Source organism: Pelophylax lessonae (genome assembly GCF_965119305.1).
Source record: "Pelophylax lessonae genome assembly, chromosome: 4".
NCBI classification, from domain to species: domain Eukaryota; kingdom Metazoa; phylum Chordata; class Amphibia; order Anura; family Ranidae; genus Pelophylax; species Pelophylax lessonae.
Window position 1 is genome coordinate 606,427,272 of NC_138771.1, and position 26,403 is coordinate 606,453,674.

Sequence of the window (26,403 nt, forward strand, 5' to 3'; positions counted from 1 at the left end):
TTTGCAAGGCGGCCACCTGGTCGTCGGTTCACACTTTTCAAAGTTTTTTTTAAAAGTGGATCTGTTGGCATCTGCGGATGCTTCCTTTGGCCGCAAGGTTTTGCAGACTGCTGTTTTTAAAGCTGAGTTCCATCCTCCAATAACTTTCCGCATCCGCTTGCTCTAAATTACATGAAAAAGAATTGGATAATTTTTTTTTTTTTTTTTTTGATTCTTTTACCTTGTTTTTAAAGAGAATATACTTGCCTTCCTTCCTCTTCCTTCCCTCTGCGGACACGGCCACCGCCGTCACTTTCTGCTTGCATTGACTCCTGGAAGATGAGCGTCGTCGATCCCAGGAGTCATTGCGCCTGCACCGGTGTCCCTCGTCACTTCCTGTTTAGGAAAGGCTGCTCTAAAATATGACTAAGGGTTGCATTGTGAATTACGTTCAGTATTTTGGCAAATTAGTTCAGAGACTTTACCTGTGTATAACTAACGGTTCTTACTGATCTTGTTTAACAGCGGAGTTCATGCCTATACTAGGTACCAACCTAAATCCAGAGTTTATCTCTGTCTGTAACAACGCTACCTGGGCCATTGGGGAGATCTGCATGCAGATGGGTAAGAATCATCGTTTTCTTTCCTGTTTTTATAATGTACTGGATTTGAAAGGATTAGTATGCCTTTGTTTTGAAATAAAGCCCTCGTTTTACACTGGTGCAACTTATCATGCGATCTGACAGTTCCAAATTGCATGACAAATTGCACCCTTTTGTCGGCAGTGGAACTGTTTTTAAATCGGTGTGACTCCGACTTAGCAGTGCCACAGCAATTTTGAAAAAAAAAAAAAAAAATATGTTCCTGGACTATATTTTTGCGATTTCAGGTGCAACTTGCATAGACATCTGTGCATGAAGTTGCACAGATGTCAGGTAAGTTGCACCTGAAATTGCACTGACCTGTGACTATGAAATCGGCATTAACTGCATGTTGAACTGCAGCATAGAAAAACCCCACGGCTAAGCAGTGTAAATCACTAACCTGAATGGACAGAGATGCAAAACCTTAGACAACGTGCAGCTTTAACAATGGATCTGTTTACCAACAAAACCACGAGGAGCAGCTACAAAAAGTCGTTATTTCAAGCCCTCTAGCTGCACTCCGCCAGGATATTTGTGTTTTGCACATTCCAATATCTGCTTTAGCTTCATACACACAGATGATATATTCTTCTTTTATGACTTGCTAGGTCCTTTTTAAATTTGCAAATCTCTATTTCCCGGCAGGTCAGACATATTTTTTTAATGCAATTAGTGTAAGTACCTACATTTAACCCTTTTGCAATCCCCTGTAAATCAGAGCTCCGACTGAGAGAAGGAAGGCAGAGTTCAAAGCCATTCAGGTGTGCTATGTGGAAATGTGCGGACTAGAAGCATGGTGAAGAGGAAAAGAAAAATTACCTCATTAGTGTTTTTTTTCCTCTGTTTAGCAGGGTGGACAGAGGACACCAGTTTAATCTTAACTGTAACAGGGAAGGTGATGTCGTTCTGGGGAATCTTCTATTGGAAATGTGGGCAGGGCCTGTCACTGTTGAAAATGTGGGAGTAATACCTTTCACTTAGGCCCATTAGTGCAACTTTCCCTGCGACTTGGGATTACAAAGTCGCGTTACAAGTTGTACCCCATGATTTCCAATTAGTACCATTCATATCTGTTGCGATTTCAAGTCGTGCCTGCACTACTTTGATCCGATCTGTATCAAGAATTTTTTTTTTTTCTTTACCAAAAATATGTAGCAGAAAACAAATTGGCCCTAAAATGTTACCTTTTTGATTTTTACTTTTTTTTTTTTTTTGAGCAGCATTTCATATAAAAGAATGTGAAAAATATTTATTTTTTTTCCAAAATTTACGCTTTTTTTGTTTATAGCGCAAAAAATAAAAATTGCACAGGTGATCAAATACCACCAAAAGAAAGCTCTGTTTGTGGGGAAAAAAGACGTCAATTTAGTTTGGGTACAGCATCGCACAACCGCGCAATTGTCCGTTAAAGTCACGCAGTGCCGAATCACAAAATAGGGCCTGTTATTGAGCAGCCAAATCCTCCGGTCTGAAAGTGGTTAAATGGTTAAAGGGCCCTTATTTTTTTATTTATTTTTTTTTTTTATTTGCTTTTTAGTGTAGATGTGAGATCTGAGGTCATTTTGACACTTCTTTCATGTGTGCTGCTTATTTCTGTTACAAGGTATGTTGACATTCCTTGTAATAGGAATAAAAGTGAAACAAAAAAATGTATTTTTTTTATTTTTATTTTTTTTAAAGGGATAGTGTAAAAATAAAAGGTAAAATAGGAAAAAAAATTTTTTAAAAAGCCCTGTCACTCCGAGCTCGCGCGCAGAAGTGAACGCATTCGCGAGTCGCGCCCACATGTAAACAGTGTTCAAACCACACGTGAGGTATCTCTGCATTTGTTCAAATTAGAGCAATAATTCTAGCCCTAGACTTCCTCTGTTACTCTAAACTGGTAACCTGTAGAAATTTTTAAAGTGTCGCCTATTAAGATTTTTAAGCACCAAGGTTTGCTGCCATTCAACGAGCTTGCGCAATTTTGAAGCATGACATGTTGGGTATCTATTTACTCAGCGTAACATTCTTTCACATTATAGAAAAAAATTGGGCTAACTTTACTATTTTGTTATTTTTTAATTAAAAGTGTATTTTTTTCCAAAAAAATTGCGTTTGTAAGACTGCTGCTTAAATATGGCGTGACCTAAAGTATTGCAGCAATCTCCATTTTAGGCTCCATGTACACGGGACGTTGTAAATGGCCGTTTAGGAGCAGTTGGGCGTTTTTTTTTTTTCAGAAGCCCCTGAACCCACCTACATGTTATCTTATCTGTCCATGTACACAGGGTCGTTTACAGTCATTTGCAGGCAGTTGAGTTCAGGGACGTTTTTTGGAAAGCAATTATTTGCGTTCGAACGTGTGTTTCCCGGCGTTTCAAACGCAAAAAACCCGACCGAACGCGATGACCTGTGTTTTTCACAGGTAAGGGCAGGTTCACCCTGAGCACATGTGACAGATGTGAAAGGGTCTGGAGAAGCTGTGGAGAACTTTATGCTGCCTGTAGCATCATTCAGGATGACCAGTTTGGTGGTGGGTCAGTGATGGTCTGGGGAGGCATATCAATGAAGGGACGCACAGACCTCTACAGGCTAGACAATGGCACTCTGACTGCCATTAGGTATTGGGATAAAATCCCTGGACCCATTGTTAGACCCTACACTGGTGCTGTGGGTCCTGGTTTCCTACTGGTGTACGACAATGCTTGGCCTCATGTGGCGAGAGTATGCAGCCAATTCCTGAAGGATGAAGGAATTCATACCAATAAATGGCGCCAACGCTCTCCTGACGTTAATCCAATTACACTCCTGGCACATTCTGTTTGGGTCCACCTGACGCCCCCAGGTTGCACCTCAGTCTGTTAAGGAGCTCAGTGATGCCCTGGTCCAGATCTGTGCGAAAATACCCCAGGACACCATCCGTCATCTCATTAGGAGCATGCCCCGATGTCAGGCATGCATACAAGTACATGGGGGCCATACAAACTACTGAGAACCATTTTGAGTTGCTGCAATAAAACTTCAGCAAAATGGACTAGCCTGCAGCATCAATAGCCCTCTGTAGGTTGACAATTTTTCATTTTCATCAAACTGTGGCATCCTTTCCTTCCGGGACACATTACCCAGTCCATACCAGTATAGATATCCAGCATGAGATTTTTCCCCATTGAGATCTGATGTTTTCAAAGGGCTTCACTTTTTACACATTTTATGTTACAGCCTTATTCCAAAATAGATTAAATTCATTATTTGCCTCAAAATTCTATAAACAATACCCCATAATGACAACGTGAAAGAAGTTTTTTTGAAATCTATGCAAAATTATTAAAAATAAAAAATCACATGTACATAAGTATTCACGGCCCTTGCCATGACACTCAAAATTGCGCTCAGGTGCATCTGGTTTCCACTGATCATCCTTGAGATGTTTCTACAACTTAATTGGAGTCCACCTGTGGTAAATTCAGTTGATTAGACATGATTTGGAAAGGCACACACCTCTCTATATAAGGCCCCACCGTTAACAGTGTATGTCAGAGCAAAAACCAAGCCATGAAGTCCAAGGAATTGTCTGTAGACCTCAAACAGGATTGTATCGCGTCACAGATCTGGGGTAGGGTACAGAAAAAATTCTGCAGCGTTAAAGGTCCCAATGGGCACAATGGCCTCCATCATTCGTAAATGGAAGAAATTTAGAACCACCAGGACTCTTCCTACAGTGGGCCGTTCAGCCAAACTGAACGATCAGGGGAGAATGGTCTTAGGGAGGTGACCAAGATCCCTATGGTCACTCTGACAGAGCTCCAGCGATTCTCTGTGGAAAGAGAAGAACCTTCCAGAAGAACAACCATCTGTGCAACACTCTATCAATCAGGCCTGTATGGTAGAGTGACTGGAAGGAAGCCACTCCTTAGTAAAAGGCACATGACAACCCACCTGGAGTTTGCCAAAAGGCACCTGAAGGACTCTGACAATGAGAAACAAAATGATTTGGTCTGATAAAACAAAGCTTGAACTCTTTGGCCTGAATGGCAAGCGTCATGTCTGGAGGAAACCAGACACGGCTCATCACCTGGCCAATAGCATCCCTACAGTGAAGCATGGTGGTGGCAGCTTAATGCTGTGGGGATATTTTTCAGCAGCAGGAACTTGGAGACTAGTCAGGATTGAGGGAAATATGAATGCAGAAATGTACAGAGACATCCTTGATGATAACCTGCTCCTGAGCGCTCTGAACCTCAGACTGGGGCAAAGGTTCATCTTCCAACAGGACAACCACGCTAAGCACACAGCCAAGATAACAAAGGAGTGGCTATGAGAAAACTCTGAATGTCCTTGATTTGCCCAGCTAGAGCCCAGACTTGAACCCATTGAACATCTCTGGAGAGATCTGAAAATAGCTGTGCACCGACGCTCCCCATCCAACTTGATGGAGCTTTAGAGGTCCTGCAAAGAAGAAAAGAAACTGCCCAAAAATAGGTGTGCCAAGCTTGTAGCATCATACTCAAAAAGACTTAAGGCTGTAATTGGTGCCAAAGGTGCTTCAACAAAGTATTGAGCAAAGACTGTGGATACTTATGTACATGGGAGTTTTTTTTTTTTTTGCAAGATTCCAAACTAACTTCTTTCACGTTTTCCTTATGGTATATTGTTTGTATAATTTTGAGGGGAGAAAATGAATTTATTACATTTTGGAATAAGGCTGTAACATAAAATGTGGAAAAAGTTGAAGCGCTGTGAATGCTTTCCGGATGTACTGTATTTAGGTATAAGCTATTGGGATAGAATTATTATTGCAGTGCAGGTCAGTGACCAGACCTGAGCGTGTAGCTCTCCTTCACCTTGTTGTCTTTGCCCCATATCGGCACTATATCCACTGGAGTATTTGCATTTTAGTAAGGACTGGCCAAGGAGAGAATTACTTTGATGCATTTGGCCAGCTTAAACATGTAATGTATGTGAATAAAAAATACCGCTTTTTGTGCATTTGGTAGAAAGGGTGTATGTATAGCCGTCCGTGTGCAAAAAGGGTTCATTCAGAAATGTAGGTGTTAACAAGTGGTCACACCTCTAAGCACGTGATGGTGTTTTATTTATATATATATATATATATATTATATAGTGTATGTATGCATAAGCTATTGTGATTTTAAATACAAGGGTATCTTATTTCTAGTGCGTCAGTCACATGTTCATTTTCATCTAAACAGGAGCAGAGATGCAACCGTATGTCCCTATGGTTTTGAACAACCTTGTAGAAATTATTAACCGACCCAACACCCCCAAAACGCTTCTTGAAAACACAGGTTAGTCAGTTTTAGCATTGCATTTTCTAGTATTGGCTATTTTTTTGGTGCCACCTTTCACTTTTTATTTTTTTATTTTTTCCCCCCTCCATTCTGGGTAATCTGTAAATATTGTAGCAATTACCATTGGACGTCTTGGCTGTGTGTGTCCCCAAGAAGTAGCTCCCATGTTGCAGCAGTTTATCAGGCCTTGGTGAGTCAGCAAAATACCTGTTGTGGTGCACTAAAATTGCATTTTTTTTTTTTTTTTTTTTGTTTGTAATCGTTTTTGCATCAAATGATCTTTATTTTACAGGTGTACCTCCCTTCGGAACATACGTGACAATGAGGAGAAAGATTCTGCTTTCAGAGGGATCTGTATAATGATTGGTGTGAATCCTGGTGGGGTTGTACAGGCAAGTTTTTTTTTTTCAAAATTTTTAGATTTTTGTTTGCTGCTAAAGGAGATATATCTATGCATATATAATATATTGAATGTGTGATTATATATATTTTTAAAACTTTTTTTATAGATTTTTTTTTTTTTTTTTATTTGAGATCTGTTTTTTAACCTATTTACTGTTTAGGAGTGATTACTTTGAGTATTCATTTTCTATACTACACTTTTTTGTTTGCAGGACTTCATCTTTTTCTGCGATGCAGTAGCCTCCTGGGTCAGTCCGAAAGATGATTTGAGAGACATGTTCTATAAGGTGAGTTTGGTGAGGTGAAGCTTTATTGCTGCTTTTATACATCATTGCTTAGGGTTGACTGGCCAAAGTGCTTTAACAGTTAAGTCCTGTGGGTCCCTAGGGCCAGTTCACAGCATAGAAAGCAGTCCGGATGCGTTCCAGATGCACTGTACTGCATGCGCGTTTTTGATGCAGTCCAGTGCATTTTTCTCCCCTCCTTTTTTTTTTTTTTTTTTTTTCTTAGCCTTAAATAGGGGCGTGTGTGTTTGATGCGTTTTACAGCATTCCAGTAAGTCCAGTGCAGGTAAAATGCAGCATGTTCTACTTTTGTTACTGGAATGCACTGGAACTGCAAGCACTGGTGTGAATTGTGCCATTGAAAACCATATAACCTACTTTCTATGCATTTTTGATGCAGGAAAAAAAACTCACTGGACTGCATGTGGTGTGAGCTGGCCCTTAATGTCAGTAGTTGCTTTTTCTGTTTTGGAAGATTGAGCTAATGAATAAGTAGCTAGTTTTGAATTGTGTATGGGCAAACTTATTTATTACATTATTGTTTTGTCTCTTTAAAGTGATGTTAAAGGCGTTTTTTTTTTCTGGGAAATAAAAATGTTCTACTTGCCTGCTCTGTGCAACAATATTGCACAGAGATGTTCTCTGCAGGCTCTTTCTGGGTGCTTACTCAGCAAGCTGGGTGCTAAGGAGGCACCCGTGCGTGTGCACTCCCAAGCCAGGCTGTTGGCGTAGTGCTTCAATAGACGCACACAGTGCCGTTAAGCCAAGGCCCCTCCTCCCTCACAGGAGGAGTTTGACAGCGGTGGGAGCCTATGTCTCCTGTGAGAGTAGGAAGTGTGGCGAGCGGTTTTCTGTGGATTCTTAACCCCTTTTTGTTGTGGAGGAATTGGGGGGAAGCTTTCTGTAGGTCCAAAAGCTTTCTTGCCCTAGGGTGGTGCATTCATTTTTTTTTTTTTTTTTGCTGGCTGTATAGCTCATCTATGGGCTGAAACCCAGTTTATGGGTGTTCCCATGGGGTAGTTGGAGCACAGCACTGAACCACTGCCCTCTCTCTGTTAAGAGCAATGTGCAGTGTTCCAGTCTGATGTCCCCTTACACAGCACTAACAGTTTGTATAACTTCTTCCTCGGGGCCGCTATACAAACCATTTAAATACTGTGTAACGTTAGAATTACCTACCCTGTGAGAAAAACCTACCCTCGTCACTTCCGGCCAGGAACAGCTGAGCAGCGCAGCAGTACGCATGCTCACAGCCCCGGATACCTAAAGGAACAACTGAGGAGCGGACTAGTGCCCATGCGCACTAGTATGAAAATATCACGGTGTACCACCATGAAAAAAACCTACCCACGCGGCGGTTAAATAAAACAGCTGTGCGGCAATACGAGTCATCTCCGCTCCTGTCCCGGTCACTTCCCTGCTCTTGGCAAGTAAATATAAAAGCGGCTCTCGGCTCCGTGATTTATGTTTTCATACACCCGCCGCCGCTTTAATATTTACTTGCCGAGAGCAGGGAAGTGACAGGGACAAGAGCTGAGATGAGTCGTATTGCAGCACAGTTGTTTTAATGTACCCGCTGCATTACATACGGTGCCGTGCGCCGGAAGTGACGAGGGGTAGGTTTTTCTCACGGGTAGGTAATTCTCACGGAACACCGGCACCTTTTCAAGAGCCAACTGTTTGTAAATCTTTGGCAGAAGTTCCAGGAGGCCCGTCCTGGCAATTGAATGTTTTACTAGCTGCCCAGCTGATTTTGTTTTGTTCCTTTCTCCTCTTTTGTCTGGGAAATCTACTCCCCCCCCCCCCAGACACAAAGCAACCTTTTTTACTTCAGCTTCTGCCAGCTCCAAGATGTGCTGAGCTGCTGACATTTACAGGGTTATTCTCCCACCTTTTAGCCCCCCCTCCCAGGTAACATCCACATAGAGCTATTTCTTTTCTCCACAGCTGCTCAGCTCCTGGATAATCTCTGCAAGCACATCAAGCCCTGCTCGTAACACAAGAAGGAAGCCCAAGTTGCAGTTACTGCTGGGTATCCTCTTTTTGCATCCTCTGCTCTTTCTCCTCGCTAGCAATGGGCTCCTCTATCAGTCAAGAAGTGTTTACTTCGGCTTTTTTTCTGGGCTTCCGTATATAGGCACAAAAAGTGTCCCTGTAGAGATGACTGGGAGAAGTGAGGGAAGGCATTCATTCATCTGCATAGCTGTTGTGATCCGTGCTGTTCTCCAGCATGCCCCTGCTGCTGGAGAGGAGCACTGTCTGTTGGCTATCCACCTTCTTGCTTCAGCATGGTGGAAAAGCTATGGGGAGAGGGGCGGCCAGCTATCTGACCACACTACTCCAGGCAATCTCAGAACCTATCAAAACAGGACCAAGTGTGACATGTACTTGGCCATTTGAGGGAATATAATACATTTTTCATGTGTGTGTATTTTTTTTTCTAATACTTAAAGAACTACAGCTTTTCCTCTCCAAAACAGGTGCATGTGAATGAATAACAACCCTGCTGTGTCAGTTTGTGTGCAACTTACCTCTTTTAGCTGTATACAGCAGGTTTTGGTGTCTGATGTCACTGCTGCTCCTGGCTGAATTTCAAAGTTCTGACTTCCTGTTCCTTCCTTTTCCATTCCTCCATACTAGTTGTCACATGATCCTTTGAGCCTCTGTAGCCTAAGGGCGGGCTATGGGAGTCACTTGTACCAGTTCTGGGAGTTGGCGTCAGTGGGTCCTAGGGTTACTGTGGGTGTTTCTGGGCCTTCATGTTGGTGGTTATAGGTGTAAGAGCCGGTCCACACTAGCGCGACTTGTCAGCCTGACAAGTCGCGGTCCATTGACCGCTACAGGACCCGTTCTAATAGGAGCGACACAAGTCGCTCCGACTTAGAAAAATGGTCCTGTACTACTTTGGGGAGACCTCGGATCGACTTGCATAGACTTCCATTGTGTGAAGTCCCTGCAAGTCGCTCCGAAGTCGTGGTGCATGGGAATGCACACGTCGCCCCCGAAGTAGTACAGAGTCGTGTCGCCCCAGTGTGAACCGACTCTAAATATAAATGTGTCATTCCTGTCTTGTAGCATCCAGGAGAATAATGGCTTACTGCACGACTAGGAGGAAGGGCTATGGGAGGTTATTGTGAAGGCGTTTCCCTCATATGTAAATTAATCCCTTCACAGAGAGTAGGGCTCTGAGGGGTGGGACTCACCCTGCTCACACTGGTTGGCATATTTACCTGGGCAGGATTGAATTCTAATTGTGATCCATTCAATCCCTCCCAGCATCAGCACACCTTGCTTTATAAACAGGCTGTGTATAAAGGGATTTCCTTCTTGAATAATGCTGTGATCTGTGAGGTGGGACTTGAGAGATTTGGACTCTTCCTGTAGGTGTGACTGGGCGGCATTGAATGCTTTTTAAGATGTATTCAATCCCACCCACCATCAGAGCTCTGAAGGAAGCTACATCATTTCCAGTGTCTGAAAGACTACAAAGGCCTGCACCTCAATATTGTCTTTTTATTTTTCTTTTCTTTTTTTCTGTTTAGATTTTGCACGGTTTTAAGGAGCAGGTGGGAGAGGAAAATTGGAACCAGTTTTCTGAGCAGTTTCCACCTCTGCTGAAGGAACGTCTAGCTGCATTCTATGGCGTGTAATGTGAACTGGGGCAGATCTACACACACCCAGCGTGGGAGGTGAGGTGGCTAGAGATTTAGACATGGGGGGGGGGAGGGGGTTAAGCTACCCGATATACTAAAACCATTCCTTGAAGGAGGGTGTTCTTTATTCTGTGAGTAAGGGTGGCTTTTATGTAAAGTAGAAATCCGATTAGTGAACTTGACCTGGCCTAAAATGTTCCGAAGTGTGCACTTGCATTAGTGTTTTCTTCCCTGAGCTTCTGTGCAGTCTCTTGGATCCTAGGTACAGGCTAAATGTAAACATGTGGCCTCGACTTATGCTGAAAGAAATTTCACTGTAGAGTAAGCTGGGTGTTGGCACTCTGCCTTCTCCCTCTTTTGTGCATATACTGCTTTCATTAAAGATTAGAAGGCTGGCAAGTCGCAGCAGGAAAGGAGAGCTGAGATGCACAGTTACTGCAGGAGGGCTGGGATGCACAGTCACTTAGGAAGGGGAGCTGAGATGCCAGGTCACTGCTAGGAGAGGGAACATGGGGCATTTAGCAGCTATACTAGTGGAGGTTAACTGCTAACATGAAACTGAAAGTACTTGCTGCTGTAATCTGAGGATGTGCTGCTCCCCAATGGCTGTAGCTAGCACAGAGTTCAGCGCATTGCAAAGATTTACAGCTTGTTAGAATGAGAGGTGCAAGGAAATTTTGGCAGCTGAAAATTGTGTTTTTGGTATTTTGCCGATTTAGAGAAAAAGGTGCTGATAATGACACAAACGCACATGATTTTTGCTGTGCTTTATGGTGTGTTTCATGGGTCATGTGACTCAAAAACATGACACAAGTGGGTTATTGATTTTTAGATTTTTAACAGCACCACAGATGCGCAAGGGACAAGTATGAAGACATACACAGAATGCATTTTTTTTTAACTTTTCTTGCGCTAAATGTGCTGATAATGGCCAACAATAAATTCATATTCATTTAAATTCATGATAATTAAAGTCGAATATAATACAATTCTATAAAAAAAAAAAAAAAATGTATATGCATTTTTAAAAATGTAATTTTCGATTTCGGCTAAGCGCATACTGAATTTTTGGTTTCGGCACCACAATTTCCATTCGGTGCACCTCTAGTTTGAATATGTATATACACTGCTCAAAAAAAATGAAAGGAACACTTTGAAAACACATCAAATCTCAATGGGGAAAAATATCATACTGGATATCTATACTGATATGGACTGGGTAATGTGTTAGGAATGGAAGGATGCCACATCATTTGATGTAAATGAAAATTATCAACCTACAGAGAACTGAACTCCAACATCCCTGCAATGATTCAGCAGGCAAGTCCATTTTGCTGAAATTTCATTGCAGCAACTCAAAATGGTAGTCAGTAGTTTGTATGGCCCCCACATGCTTGTATGCATGTCTGACCACGTCAGGGCATGGTGTCCTGGGGTATTTCCTCCCAGATCTGGACCAGGGCATCACTGAGCTCCTGAACAGGCTGAAGTGCAACCTGGCGGCGTCAGACCGAAACATAATATCCCAGAGGTGTTCAATTATATTTAGGTCAGGCGAGCGTGGGGGCTATTCAATGGTATAAATTCCTTCATTCTCCAGACACTGTCTGCATACTCTCGCTACATAAAGCCGGGCATTGTCGTGCACCGGCAGGAACCCAGGACCCAATGCACCAGCATAGGGTTTGACAATGGGTTCAAGGATTTCATCCCGATTCCTAATGGCAGTCAGGGTGCCATTGTCTAGCCTGAAGAGGTCTGTGTGTCCCTCCATGGATATGCCTCTTCAGACCATCACTGATCCACCACCAAACCGGTCATGCTGAACGATGTTATAGGCAGCATAGCTTCTCCAGACCCTTTTCACGTCTGTCACATGCTCAGGGTGAACCTGCTCTCATCTGTGAGATGAACTGCTTGCCTCCTGGAATCTCCTCCATGCTCTTGAGACTGTGCTGAGAGACGGCAAACCTTCTGGCAATGGCACTTATTGATGTGCCATCTTGGAGGAGTTGGACTGCCTGTGCAACCTCTATAGGGTCCATGTATCGCCTCATGCTACCAGTAGTGACACTTACCCTAGCCATATGCAAAACTAGTGAAAACAGTCAAAGGATGAGTAGTGGAAAAAAATTTCAGTGGCCTCCACCTGCAAAATCATTCCTGTTTTGAGGGTTGCCTCATTGCCCATCTAGTGCACCTGTTAATTTCATTAACACCAAAGCAGCTGAAACTGATTGATTAACAACCCCCTCTACTACATAACTGACCAGATCAATATCCCAGGAGTTTAATTGACTTGATGCTATACTCTGATTGAAAAGTGTTCCTTGAATTTTTTTGAGCAGTATAATTATGTCTAGTCTGCCCACTTTAACATTGTTGCAGGTCTGCTTATAACTGTTGTATATTCATTTTGTTTTATATTAGTTTTGTTTTGTTTTTTTTCAGGTTCCTGTTTGGTCCATGAGGTGATTGGGGAGAAAGGTGTCCTACGCCCCACACATCAGTCTTTAGCAGGGTTTCAGGGATCAGTATCCAGGGCCAATAACATCCTTCCACTCCAGACTCCATCCACCTGACTCCCAAGGAACCTCAGCGGAGCACAGGAGGACGTGAACATCAACAACATCCTCCCGCCCCCCCCAGGGATCTTTTTAGTTTATATGTGGAGCATGATGGGAGGGGAGTTGAGTCTTAGGATTTACAATGTTACCCTTGTAGGGTGGGGGTAGGGGATGTACTGGGGGGCGGAGCTGGTCCCACGTCAGGATCTGTTATTGGGAGGGTAAGAGGGAGAGGAGGGTTGGAGGGTTAGACTAATAGAGTGGGAGGGAGGAGGGGGCATCTACAGGTAGAGACATTTGATTGTTCCCCTGCAATTCAGCGCAGGTTAGAGTCAAACATTAAAAATAAATAAAAATTCACACAAGAATAGGGTTGCAGCCACAGAACAGAAGGTCGGCCATCTTTTATAGGCCCAGAGTCAGAGAGAAGGGAAGAAATGTGAAGCTACGTGCTAGACACTTGGCGGATCTGCTTGGGAGAAAGAGGAAGTGTCTCGTTATTTTGCCGGTTTGCACAAATGTTAATTAGCTGACTACATTTCATCCTTGTTTTCAGTACACAAGTAGATTGGGTCAGTAATTCAAGATTAATGTGAGAATTTAATTGTGCTGCTGCTGTGCTTAGCCGTTGCTATTGCTTGCACTTTTACTAACAGCCGCCAGGTAAGTGGGGTCTGAAAAACAGAGCTAGTGAAGGACCCTGTAGTGGTCACATTAGAAAATTGCAATCATATTGCACTATAAGATTTTGAGAAAATCAATAAAGAATTTTCGGTAGCTAATAGTTCTGCAAGGTTAATGCTCAATGTACAATGGCCCTCAAGGCCACAGAGCTTGACACCACAGCACATCCATTTTGCTTTTAAGGCAGTAGGACAGTAATACTTTGGTTCACCTCTTGAGGGAGCAATGGTTGCTGTGTTAGACACTGTGTTGCACTGGGAAGTAACTGTGTGCAGTTTTGGGTTCTTAAAGTACATTAAAGGAAAACCTTTGCGGATATAAATACACAGGCTGTAAATGCTGATCTCTTCTTCTGAAAGTGCTGGTTTTCTGACTGTCATGCTGACAGCTTTAATATGTTAAGACATTGAGCAAGTGTGCTTATCTGCAGTTTGTAGTTTACTGGCTTGTTCCTGGCCAGTAACTCTTTAAAAGTATAGAAGTCAGACGATTGGCACACCTGCAAGACTATGCTTTTTTTTTTTTTTTTTTTTTAAGGAGGGGATTACCAAAGGCAAAAGCCACTTTTGTTCTGACGATTTTATGCGTTCGCTCAGTCTCTATACTGTTTAAAGTATCTTCTCAAGAAATGCAAACGGTGAGCCCATAAATGTTTCACCATTCATTAAAGCAGGAGAGATGATTGCTGTTTAATTGGAATAGGTCAGCTGTGTGAGTCTGATCCTCAAGGCTCCCTAGGGCTAGGTGAACCCCAGCACTCTAACCTTGATGTGCAGACAGCTGTAGGAAAAGCATCACTTTCAGCATTTAGACAGTATCTTGAGCTACTGTGTGCAGCCTTTAATTCAGTTTTGTGACTGGTAAATAGTGTTTTTTTTAACTACTGGCTGTAGATTTTAACAGGCATTTAGCACGGGACAGTAGTTGGGAATGAGCTCTGTAGATGTTTAGTAAATGCCTGCTGAACATGGGTAGCTCTCTTGCAGCTCCCTTCTGGTTGATCTGAATACAGATCTTAATTGGAAAGCTTGCTGTAGTTTTTAACAAACCTTTAAAAAGCTCTGGGCTGAACATTTGCAGATGATTACTAAATATCTGCATTAAAGGGAAAATTTAACTATGGTTAAAAATAAATGTAGAACTGAACCACAAATCAGTTTTGTGCTTATTGCTGAATAAGATGAATTACAAAAAAAAAAAAAAAAAAAAAAAAAAAAAATCCTATCATTTTTAAACTGCAGCCCTCTGATTGTTCTAGAACTGTCAAGAATTCAAATGTAGATTTTCTGTGACAGTGGCAATGCTAATTGCATTGTGTGCCACTGGTTATATGCTGCTAATCTTCAGAAATGGTATGCAATTGCCCCCCTGCTCTTACCATCTGCCTTCCCTCATTACCATGCTGGGACTGATCCTGTGATTACAGTGGGCAGCCTGTCCCGTTCAGGAAGTGCCTGGAATCGTCCCTTTCAGTAGAACAGCAGCGGGTATAACTGCAATGCTAGTATACTAGAATTTTTGCAATGTATGTAATGAGCATGAAGAGGATTTTTTTTTGTCCCCCCCCCCTAAAATAAGTGGGGTAATAATGTGTGATGCGCATTTAGACTGGTGTTTCCAAGCCAAGAGTAAAGCCAAATTGAACTTTGTGTTTAAATTGGCTAGATACATTCCTGGTGCATCCAAACAAATGTTTTCAGTGTCTTAGTTTCTTTATAAAGCTGCCACAGCCTTAGTAGAAAAGCCTGTCCCCTACCAGCAGTTGTAAAATGGGACTCTTCCTTGCTTAGTAGTCTCATTTCAGAGGAACAACATGCCCGCTTCTGAGTCAGACCTTTACCTCTGCAGTTTTCAAAGCTTAGGTTTCCCAATGATTGCAAAGATCTGACTCGGAAGGCGTGTCAAACCTCTGCAAAGATCACTGCTTCCATACAGATAGCAAGGGTTACACTGGCTTTTCTGTGACAGATTTTTAAAGAAAAAAAACTAAGACTTTATATTTAGATGCATCTGGACTGTTTAGCTAATCAAAACAGAAATTTAGTTGTGTTTTAAAAAAAAAATGCCTGTAGTTCCTTTTTAGCCAAATGGGGTATGTTGTTTTTTTTTCATCTAGATCCTGCACAGTTGCTTTTGAAGTGAATCAGATATACCCTAATACATTTCTAAGGTAACAGTTCTGAAGTTCTGTACCTTTTTGCTTACCTCTGTTCAGCCTCCAAATAGATCCTCGTGGAGCAGCTTGCATTCTCTGTTTTTTATGGGGCCTTGACCTCTGCCCAATTTAAAACTAAGGCCTCCTGCCTCCAGTGCTCAACTTCAACTCTAACTCAACTTTTAAATTCCAGTGGGCAGTAGAGATCCTGGCATTTAACGGTTAAATGACAAGGGAGGGAATAAAGTGATTCTAAAGGCAGAAGGTTTTTTATCCTAATGCATTATATGCATCAAGATAAAAACCCTTCTGTGTGCAGCAGCCCCCCAAATACTTACCTGAACCAATCTGGATGCAGCGATGTGCACGAGTGCCTCGGCCGTCCAGGACTCTCCCTCCTGATTGGCTGAGAAACAGCGGTGCCATTGGCTTCTGCTGATGTCAGTCAGCCAATCAAGAGGGAAATGGGGGGGGGGGGTGGCACACGAACCTTGGCTCCGTGTCTAAATTGACACAGCTGTGGTTCGGCTCAGGTGCCCCTATAGTAAGCTGCTTGCTGTGAGGGCACTCGACAGGGGGGAGGACCAAGAGAGACCTGGCGAGGGACCCAAGAAGAGGAGGATCTGGGTTGCTCTGTGCAAAACCACTGCACATAGCAGGTTAGTATAACAGCTTTGTTTTTAAAGAAAAAAAGACGAGACTTTAGTATCGCTTTATTTTTCACGGGGGTTGTATAAGCTGTCATGTACAATGTTAGCCTACCAGTCAAATGGGGCTTCACAGGGTCACAGGCTTAATGGAAAACACTGAAAGGAGCTACACTAGGGAACTGTAAATTTATTTTGAAATAATTCTGAACAATATGGAGTCCTTTACACTATATACCTCTCAGGTTTTAATTTGGGGCTGACCCAGGTACATGCAGGCATTAGGACACTGAACTGAAGCACTGTCACTTTAGAAATGTTTGGTCCTGTTCAGGGTCAGTTTTGATTTAAAAGAAACACAGCAACCATTTAATCACTCATGAGATCTGCAAAGAAACCATAAAATAATGTGTAGTTCTGATTTGTTGATAATATCCATTGGACTTGGTATGAGTTACTGAACTTGGCATGTTTTATTTTGCCATGTTAAGGTCTAGATCTATGCTAAAACATTCCACTTTTCGTTTCCCTAGCAGCTAAATAAATATTTTAGGACTGGTAAAAAATTCCAGAGCACAGGTAACGAAGGCATGATGTTGGATGACTTAGGATAGTATGAGGAAGGCAGCAGCATGTAACAGCTCTAGGTTTAGTATGTGTTAAGGACGGCATGGCCTTGAGCTATAGTGGACTGGTTTTAAGGGGGGAAATAATAACGGTTTGCAAATGAGATGGTTTACAGACAGTGTAGTGTGAGCTCCTGGGCCAAGATGACGCTAGCGCCCACTCATTACCATCCTCACTTCCTGTTTTGTACAGTAGGGCACACCACTAGGCTCCAGTTGAATTCTGGGACTGTATATTGGTATTTGTGATGTAATGTTTCCTATGGTAAAACTGCAGTGTATTTAGTGTAAAGCCGTCTGCTTGCACCTTTGCTCAGATGAGAATTATATTCTCATTTTATGTATATTTTTTTTTCAATTTTTTTTTTTTGTTAACTAAAATGCAGTTTTTTTGTGACTCTGTTTTTGTGTCATGTTTTTATTTGGGAATATAATTAATTGGTCTGTAGTGACAGAGGTAAAATGTCACAGTGCACCCATACACCACAATTTAATCTGAGCCTGAAGTTGGATGCAAATGGCCTCAGTGATCTATTCACTTTAAGTGGTTGTAAAGGCTCAAGGTTTTTTCTCTTATGTCCTCCGACAGTCGCCGCCTCTTCATATTCGTCACATATGGGGTATTAGACTTTGCTCCGAAGGAGTAGCTAGGCAACAGAATATGTTAACAATAAAGCTTTAACATATCCCACCCTCAAGGGGTGGTCCCCTCAGTCAATACCCTCCTACTTCCTGCAACCATATCTCAGTTTTAATGTCTAGCTTGTCAGGAGTGGCTGGCTCTCTCTGTGCTGGGACTTTTTGTCCCAGACTCTTTCTTCTTTTTAATATTTTATTTGAGTTTTTTCTCTACCTTTACTTAGCTGTTGTTTTTGTCAGGTTACACTCGGAACGCAGCACGGTGATTCTTGTGGCACCGGACTGGCCTCGCCGGTCCTGGTACGCAGACCTCGTGAATCTGGCGGTCGACGCCCCCTGGCGTCTGCCTCTTCGGGACGATCTACTGTCTCAAGGACCGATTTACCATCCTGCTTTACAGTCGCTGGCTTTGACGGCCTGGCTGTTGAGACCGAGGTCCTGAAGGAGAAGGGTCTATCTCCAGAGGTTGTTCATACCTTGATCAACGCGAGGAAGTCTTCCTCGGGAAAGGTTTATTACCGTACTTGGAAGGCCTATTTTGCCTGGTGTGAGTCCAGGGGGTTTTCACCCCGCACGTACTCGGTTTCCCGTGTGCTGTCTTTCCTTCAGACGGGTGTCGATCAGCGTTTGGCGCTGGCTACGATAAAGGGTCAGGTGTCTGCGCTGGCCGTTCTGTTTCAACGTCCCGTGGCTTCCAACTCCTTGGTTGGCACTTTTATTCAGGGTGTGCGGCATCTGGTTCCTCCTAGGAGGGATCCTTTGCCCCCTTGGGACTTGAATCTAGTCCTATCTGTGTTACAACGTGCTCCATTTGAACAGATCAGGGAGATCTCGTTGTCTATGTTGTCCAAAAAGGTCGCCTTTTTGGTGGCGATCACTTCGGCTCGCAGAGTGTCGGAACTGGCGGCTTTGTCCTGCAAGTCTCCGTACCTGGTTGTTCATTTGGATAAGGTGGTCTTGCAACCTAATCCTTCTTTTCTGCCGAAACGAGTTTCGGAATTCCATCTTAACGAGGATATTGTTTTGCCTTCGTTGTGCACGAAGCCTAAACATCCAAAGGAGGTGAGATTGCATTCTCTGGATGTTGTTCGGGCGATTAGGGTTTACCTTAAATCGACTGAGTCTTTTCGAAAGACGGACTCCTTGTTTGTTCTTCCAGAGGGTCCTCGGAAGGGCATGGCGGCTTCCGCCTCTACCATTGCCAAATGGATCAGGCAGACCATTGAACAGGCCTATGCCTTGCAGGGGAAGGTTCCCCCTGTGCCTGTGAAGGTGCACTCTACTAGATCTCTGAGTACGTCTTGGGCCTGTCGTCATGGGGCTTCTGTAGCCCAGGTGTGTAAGGCGGCGACTTGGTCGACCGTACACACTTTCACAAAATTCTACAAAGTAGATGTTCAGGCATCGGCGGATGCTTCCTTTGGCCGCAAGGTTCTTAGTGCGGCTGTTCCCTAGGGTCCCTTGTTGGGGACTCCTGGCTGTTGGGATAAGTTTTGTATCCCCTGGTTTTTTGTCTTTTCCTGGGTTGTTGCTCCTGTTGAGCACTTATTTTTGCTGTTGCCCAGCTGGTTTCCTTCCTTTGGTAAGGTTCCTTTCTTTGATGTGGAGACTGCGTTGCCTTTCGGCGCGGATGCGTTTCCCACCCCTCATGTTTGCACTGCTTTGGGACGTCCCCATATGTGACGAATATGAAGAGGCGGCGACTGTCGGAGGACGTAAGAGAAAACGGAATTTTTGTAAAATCTTACCTGTAAAATTCCTTTCTCTGAGTCCTCCGACAGTCGCCGCCCCCGCCCCTCTTTTGGGGTTTGAATGTATACTCTACTGCTATTCCACTAAAACTGAGATATGGTTGCAGGAAGTAGGAGGGTATTGACTGAGGGGACCACCCCTTGAGGGTGGGATATGTTAAAGCTTTATTGTTAACATATTCTGTTGCCTAGCTACTCCTTCGGAGCAAAGTCTAATACCCCATATGTGACGAATATGAAGAGGCGGCGACTGTCGGAGGACTCAGAGAAAGGAATTTTACAGGTAAGATTTTACAAAAATTCCGTTTTCTCTTACGTCCTCCGACAGTCGCCGCCATCTTCATATTCGTCACAATGGGGACGTCCCAAAGCAGTGCAAACATGAGGGGTGGGAAACGCAGCCGCGCCTAAGGCAACGCAGTCTCCACATCAAAGAAAGGAACCTTACCAAAGGAAGGAAACCAGCTGGGCAACATGAGAAAAAACTTGCTCAACAGGAGCAATAACCCAGGGAAAAAACAAATAACCTAGGGACAAAAATATATCCCAAACAGCCAAGGAGCCCAAAACAAGGGGCTCTAAGGAACCGCCGCACTAAGAACCTTGCGGCCAAAGGAAGCATCTGCCGATGCCTGAACATCCACTCTGTAGAATTTTGTGAAGGTGTGCACGGTCGACCAAGTCGCCGCCTTACACACCTGGGCCACAGAAGCCCCATGACGACAGGCCCAAGACGTACTCAGAGATCTGGTAGAGTGCGCCTTCACAGGCACAGGGGGAACTTTCCCCTTCAAAGCATAGGCCTGTTCAATGGTTTGTCTGATCCATTTGGCGATGGTAGAAGCCGACGCCGCCATGCCCTTCCGAGGGCCCTCTGAAAGGACAAACAAAGAATCCGACTTGCGGAAAGATTCAGTCGATTTCAGGTAAACCCTAATCGCCCGAACAACATCCAAGGAATGCAACTCCACCTCCTTCGAATGTTTAGGCTTCGCGCAGAGCGAAGGCAAGACAACGTCCTCATTGAGGTGAAAATCCGAAACCCTCTTCGGAAGAAAAGAAGGGTTAGGTCGCAAGACCACCTTATCCAGGTGAATGAGCAGATACGGAGACTTGCAGGACAAAGCTGCCAGCTCCGACACTCTGCGAGCCGAAGTGATCGCCACCAAAAAAGGCGACCTTCTTGGACAACATAGACAACGAGATCTTCCTGATCTGTTCAAAAGGAGCATGTTGTAACACGGACAGAACAAGATTCAAGTCCCAAGGAGGATGCGGTTCCCTCCTAGGAGGGACCAAATGTCGCACCCCTTGAACAAAAGTACTAACCAAGGAGTTAGACGCCACAGGACGTTGAAAAAGAACGGCCAGCGCAGACACCTGACCCTTGACCATAGCCAGCGCCAAACGCTGGTCGACACCCGTTTGAAGGAAGGATAACACCCTAGACACCGAGTATGTGCGAGGTGAAAACCCCCCTGGACTCACACCAGGCAAGATAGGCCTTCCAAGTACGGTAATAGACCTTCCCCGAGGAAGATTTCCTCGCGTTGATCAAAGTGTGAATGACCTCAGGGGAGAGACCCCTATCCTTCAGGACCTCGGTTTCAACAGCCAGGCCGTCAAAGCCAGCGACTGTAAAGCAGGATGGAATATCGGCCCTTGAGACAGGAGATCTTCTCGAAGAGGCAGACGCCACGGAACGTCGACCGCCAGATTCACGAGGTCTGCGTACCAGGACCGGCGAGGCCAGTCCGGCGCCACAAGAATCACTGTGTGTGGTTCCGAGTTCAACCTGCGAAGGAACCAATTGAATCGGTGGAAACGCATACATCAGTCGGTACTGATGCCACGGAGCTACCAACGCGTCTGCCCGAGGATCGCGCGTCCTTGCCACGAACCTTTTCACCTTGTTGTTCAGACGAGACGCGAACAGGTCTACCTCCGGAAGACCCCACTTTGCGCACAACATCTGGAAGACATCCGGGTGGAGGGACCATTCCCCCTGGTCCAGGGTCTGGCGGCTCAGATAATCCGCCTGCCAGTTCTCCACCCCCGGAATGTGGACCGCCGATATCGCCGGGACGTGTGTCTCGGCCCAAGACAGAATATCGGCCACTTCCCGAGCCGCTCGGGCACTCCTGGTGCCCCCTTGGTGATTGATGTAAGCCACCGCCGTGGTATTGTCCGTCTGCACCCGAACCGGACAGCCTTGCAGCCTGTCCGTCCAACGTCGAAGGCAGAGCATTATTGCACTCAACTCCAGAATGTTGATCGGAAGGGAGGATTCTTCCTCCGACCAAGTTCCCTGGGCGGACAGAACTCCCAGAACACCACCCCCGCCCGACAGGCTGGCATCCGTGGTGATCACCGTCCACGAAAGAGGACGAAAAGACTTGCCCCCCTACACCGCCGGGGACTGGAGCCACCGCAGAAGATCCCTTCTGGTGCGATGGCTCAACGAAATCTGGAGATCCAGAGATTGCAGTCGCCCGTCCCACCTGGACAGGATCCCCGCTTGGAGACCCCGCGTGTGAAACTGGGCGAAGGGAATAGCCTCGAAAGCCGAGACCATCAAACCCAGACACCGCATGCACGTCCGGAGGGACGAGCACGGAGCGTCCCTGAGGGACCCGACTTCCACCTGAAGAGTCCTGAGTTTGTCGTCCGGTAGGAAGACCTTCGCCTGGACCGAGTCCAGGATCATTCCCAGGTAGGGAAGACGAACCGACGGACACAGCGTCGACTTTGGATAATTTATCGTCCAACCAAACTCCTGTAGAGTCCGCATCGTGACGGACAGGTCCTTCTCCAGACCCTGGCTGGTCGCAGACTGAACCAGAATATCGTCCAGATACCCCAGGACAGAGATGCCCTGGGCTCTCAACAAAGCCAGAACCGGTGCAAGCACCTTGGTGAATACCCGTGGAGCCGAAGCGAGACCAAAAGGTAACGCCACGAATTGGTAGTGATCCTCCGCAATGGCGAATCGAAGGTACCTCTGGTGACCCTCGAAAATCGGGATGTGAAGGTACGCATCCTTAAGTCGATGGAAGCCATGAATTCCCCCGGAACCAGGGCAGCCACCACCGACCACAGCCTTTAAGTCCAGAATTTGGACGTACCTTGCCCTCCTTCCTGGGCACGGTGAACAGATTGGAATAGAACCCCCGAAATCTGTCCCGATGAGGCAACGGAACAACCACCCCCTGAGCCCTCAGGTCCCGCACCGCTAGGTGCAGATCCCGCAAACGCTCCGGAGACAGTTGAAGATTTGAGGGAAAAAATCTGCTCTCCGGCCGAGAGAGAAACTCTATCTTGTATCCAGATCGAACGATTTCCTGAACCCACCTGTCCCGAACACGGGCCAGCCAGGGCTGAAGAAAACCAAGCAAGCGTCCCCCCACCCCAGAACTGGGTGAGGGCGCGCCTTCTGGCCGCATTGTTATGGGCAGCGGGTCCGGACTTCTGCTTACCTGACCATGGCTTCTTTTGGGAGCCTTGACCTTTGAACGGCTTGCCCTTATAGTGCGACCGAAAGGCACGAAAGAACCCCTGAGAGGGCCGAAAGGAAGAATGCTTCTTACCAGGAGCCGCCTTAGCCTTGTGGGATTGGGGCAAGAGCGTGCTCTTACCACCCGTGATCCCCTTTATCAGTGTATCCAAGGATTCTCCAAAAAGGCGAGATCCATCATAGGGCAGATTGGCTAAGGTCTTGCGCGAAGATTGGTCCACAGACCAACACTTCAACCAAACCAGGTGGCGAGACAATACCGCCACGCTGTGTACACGTGCAGCCAACGGTACTATATCCAAGTCCGCATCACACAAATACATGACACCCTGATGGATTTGATCCACCATATTCAATGTCGCCGGTGAGGCAGAATCAGCCACCAGGACGCGTCTAAGCACCTGCGTCCAACTCGCGACAGCCTGGGCTGCCATAAGAGAAGCAAATATAGCCTTTAGCATAGAACCCGTAATAGAATAAGTATGACGGGCAAGAGACTCCAGCCTCCTGTCCGTGGCATCCTGGAGCACCGGGGCATCCTCTGCAGGAATCGCAGTGGACTTATTCAAAACCGCTATCGCGTGATCCACCGGAGGCGGTACACACCAACGCTCATCAGTAGCGGGCGTGAAAGGATAACGCAGCTTGAACCTACTTGGCACAGCAAAAGGCTTGCGTATATTGCGCCATTGTTCCTTAACAGCGCGCTGAAAATCATCCATGCAGGGAAAAACCTGTGATGTCTTGCGTCTTTTCTGCGTCCCATAAGCTGCCAGGGCAGCAGGAGGACATGGTTCATCCTGCAAACGCAGTGTTTGTTTGATAGAAGCAACCAATTCATCCATGAGTGCAAGCTCTTCAGACGAGCCAGGGGGAGAATTATCCACCTCTTCAACCTCGGACCCCACAAGATCCAGGGAGGAACGGGACCCCGATAAGGAGACCCCAGCCATAGCAGCCCCATCACCCTCTGAATCAGAGGAAATTGAAACTCTGGGCCATTTTGTGGATTGAGCAGCCACAAGCATCTGCACCTGAGCAGCAAGGTTAGCCACAATCTCAGCCAAATCCCCCCCCTGGGGGGGAAACAGCAGTCCCCTGGCCTCCCACCAAAGTGGTAGGAAATTTGCTCTCCTGAGAATCCATTGCCCCCAAAAAATATGCTGGAGAATAAAGGGTTAACTGCCCCTTTAACAAGCGTGGCGAGCGCAGCCCACCGCACATACACACTAGCACAAGTAGACCCCACAGGGATAAGAGCTCAACTCAGGCAAGGATATAGGGATAGAGAGGATAAAAACCTGGAGAGACCGCTGCTGCTGCTGCCTCGATCGGTGTGCCCAGGGAAAAGGAAGGGATGTAACTCAGGGCGCTCTATTAAAGCCTATGGAAGGCTACAAGAAAATGGCCGCCTGCAGTGTTAACATGCGGCCGGGGCAAGCGCTGCCAAAATGGCGCCGAAAACGCTGCTCCTCCACCACAGTGAGGACTGCTGAAAAACACTACAGTACAGTAAAACATGGCGGACCGCCGCAGCGGTCGCTGTAATGTGCCCCAACACGATACAATCATGCCCCACAGCACACAGCCTGCCACACAGTCTGACAGAATAGTGCAGCTAGACAGACAGGGAGCTTAACAGTGTGAACAGAGGTAGGGTTACACAGTCCCAGACTGACACCCCCCAAACAGGCAGGTCCCCACACAGATGCACTTACCTCCTAGATGGCGTGGGGAACCCGCACAGGCGAACAAGCCACTGCACATGTGACAGGGAGAGTCGCATCCAGGACGCAGAAAAAACTGGGGTTGAGAAACCGCACAGCGTCCAGTGAGGTAGCAACCTCACCATAGCATCCCTGCAGCGAACAGGGATGGGTCGTTCATTGTGCCAGGAGCATTACCTGACTGAACACTCGAAGGCAGGCTGGGAAGCCACTGACCCACAACCTGCGACCAGGGGGATCAGCCTGAGACCCAGCCCGCACGAATCCTCTTCATCAGAAGAACTAACTAATGCTGACAAAAATAACAGTTAAGTAAGGAGAGAGAAAAAAACTCAAACAAAAATCAAAAAAAAGAAGAGGAAGGCTGAGACAAAATGCCCCAGCATAGAGACATCCAGCTACTCCTGACAAGCTAGACATTGAAAATGAGGTATGGATACAGGAAGTAGGAGGGTATTGACTGAGGGGACCACCCCCTGGGGGTGGGATATGTTAAAAGCTTTAATATTAACATATTCTGTTGCCTAGCTACTCCTACGCAGCAAAGTCTAATACCCCATTGTGACGAATATGAAGATGGCGGCGACTGTCGGAGGGCGTAAGAGAAAACACCTCTCTGCAGCAGCCCCCCTAATACTTAACTGAGCCCCATCATGATCCAGTGATGAGCATGAGAACCTTGGGTCTCTGGGGACTTTCCCTCCTCATTGGTTGAGACATTCTGTCAATCATAGCCAGTAAGCCAATGAGGAGAGGGGGGCAGGGCCTAGCTTTCGATCTGTGAATTGACGCACAGAGCAGGAGCTGCTTGCTCTTGGGGCACTTGGCAGGAGGGAGGAGCCAGGAGCACCGTCGGGGAACTTGAGAAGAGGATCGGGGCTGCTCTGTGCAAAAGCACTGCACAGAGCAGCAGGCAAGAATAACAGTCTATTTTTTAAAAAAAAGAAAAATCTTTTAAAGACAAAAGGATTCCTTTTTCAGAGTTCCCCTTATGGACAATTAACAGTTCAAAATTTTCTCTGAGTTCAGTTTCATTTAACAGACCCTAGGTTGCAAGACCATGGCTGACATTGCTCATCTGCTCAAAATGCTTGTTCGCCAGCTATCTTTTGCCTCAATACTTTAATTCCCTGAACAAACTTACAGTAATAACTCCACATTTGCCTACTCACTCCAGGTCAGTTACTCTGAAACCAGTAAAGCCTTGGGACTAGCATTGTAGTTGAACTAGTAATTTTGCAAGGCTTGTTAGTACATAATTTAACCACTGAAGCCCCAAAAGGGTTTACCCCCTTCATGACCAGGGCATTTTTTGCTATTCAGCACTGTACTACTTTAACTAGCAGTTGCACAATCATGCTGTACGCAATTAAAAATTACATTATCTTTTTCACACAAATTTCTTTTGATGGAATTTCATCACCACTAGGTCTTTAAAAAAAAATAAAATTCTATAAATCAAATGCCTTTTATACATTTAGGCTAAAATTTTATATTGCTACATGTCTAGCAAAAAAAGTAGTAAGAGGCAGGTTGAGTTTTTTGAAGTAATGGTCACATTTTTTTGGAAAATGAAAAATTTGTGGTTTCTGTATCGTTCATTGACACACAGCTCCATATTCTTCTTGACCATTGGGTTATGCTGCCCCCTACAGGAGTAGGACACTAGGCAGGAAAAAAAATCTTTACCATGCCAATGGGCAGTCCCTACAGGTATACACCCACTCACTCCGCTATAGGACTAGGTTTTTCTGCCTAGTTTAGGTGTAGGACCTAGTTCCTGGCTGGGACTTGGGTCTTGGCTTGTCTTTTTTTATTTTAAAGGGAACCTTAAAAAAAT

At 45.4% G+C, this 26,403-nt stretch overlaps 1 protein-coding gene across 1 annotated transcript in view; it reads left to right on the forward strand.

Moving 5' to 3' along the window:
* The window catches only part of TNPO2 (transportin 2), a gene marked incomplete at its 3' end in the record, with an annotated part of 78,330 nt that extends 64,541 nt beyond the window's left edge, over positions 1-13,789 (forward strand). Inside the window, exons 18-24 of the mRNA XM_082254297.1 lie at positions 505-603; positions 5,816-5,911; positions 6,029-6,104; positions 6,207-6,306; positions 6,529-6,603; positions 10,143-10,289; positions 12,705-13,789. Of these exons, the coding sequence (XP_082110423.1) occupies positions 505-603; positions 5,816-5,911; positions 6,029-6,104; positions 6,207-6,306; positions 6,529-6,603; positions 10,143-10,250 (554 nt within the window). The remainder of the gene's footprint in view (positions 1-504; positions 604-5,815; positions 5,912-6,028; positions 6,105-6,206; positions 6,307-6,528; positions 6,604-10,142; positions 10,290-12,704) is intronic.
* Positions 13,790-26,403: the final 12,614 nt, after the last annotated feature.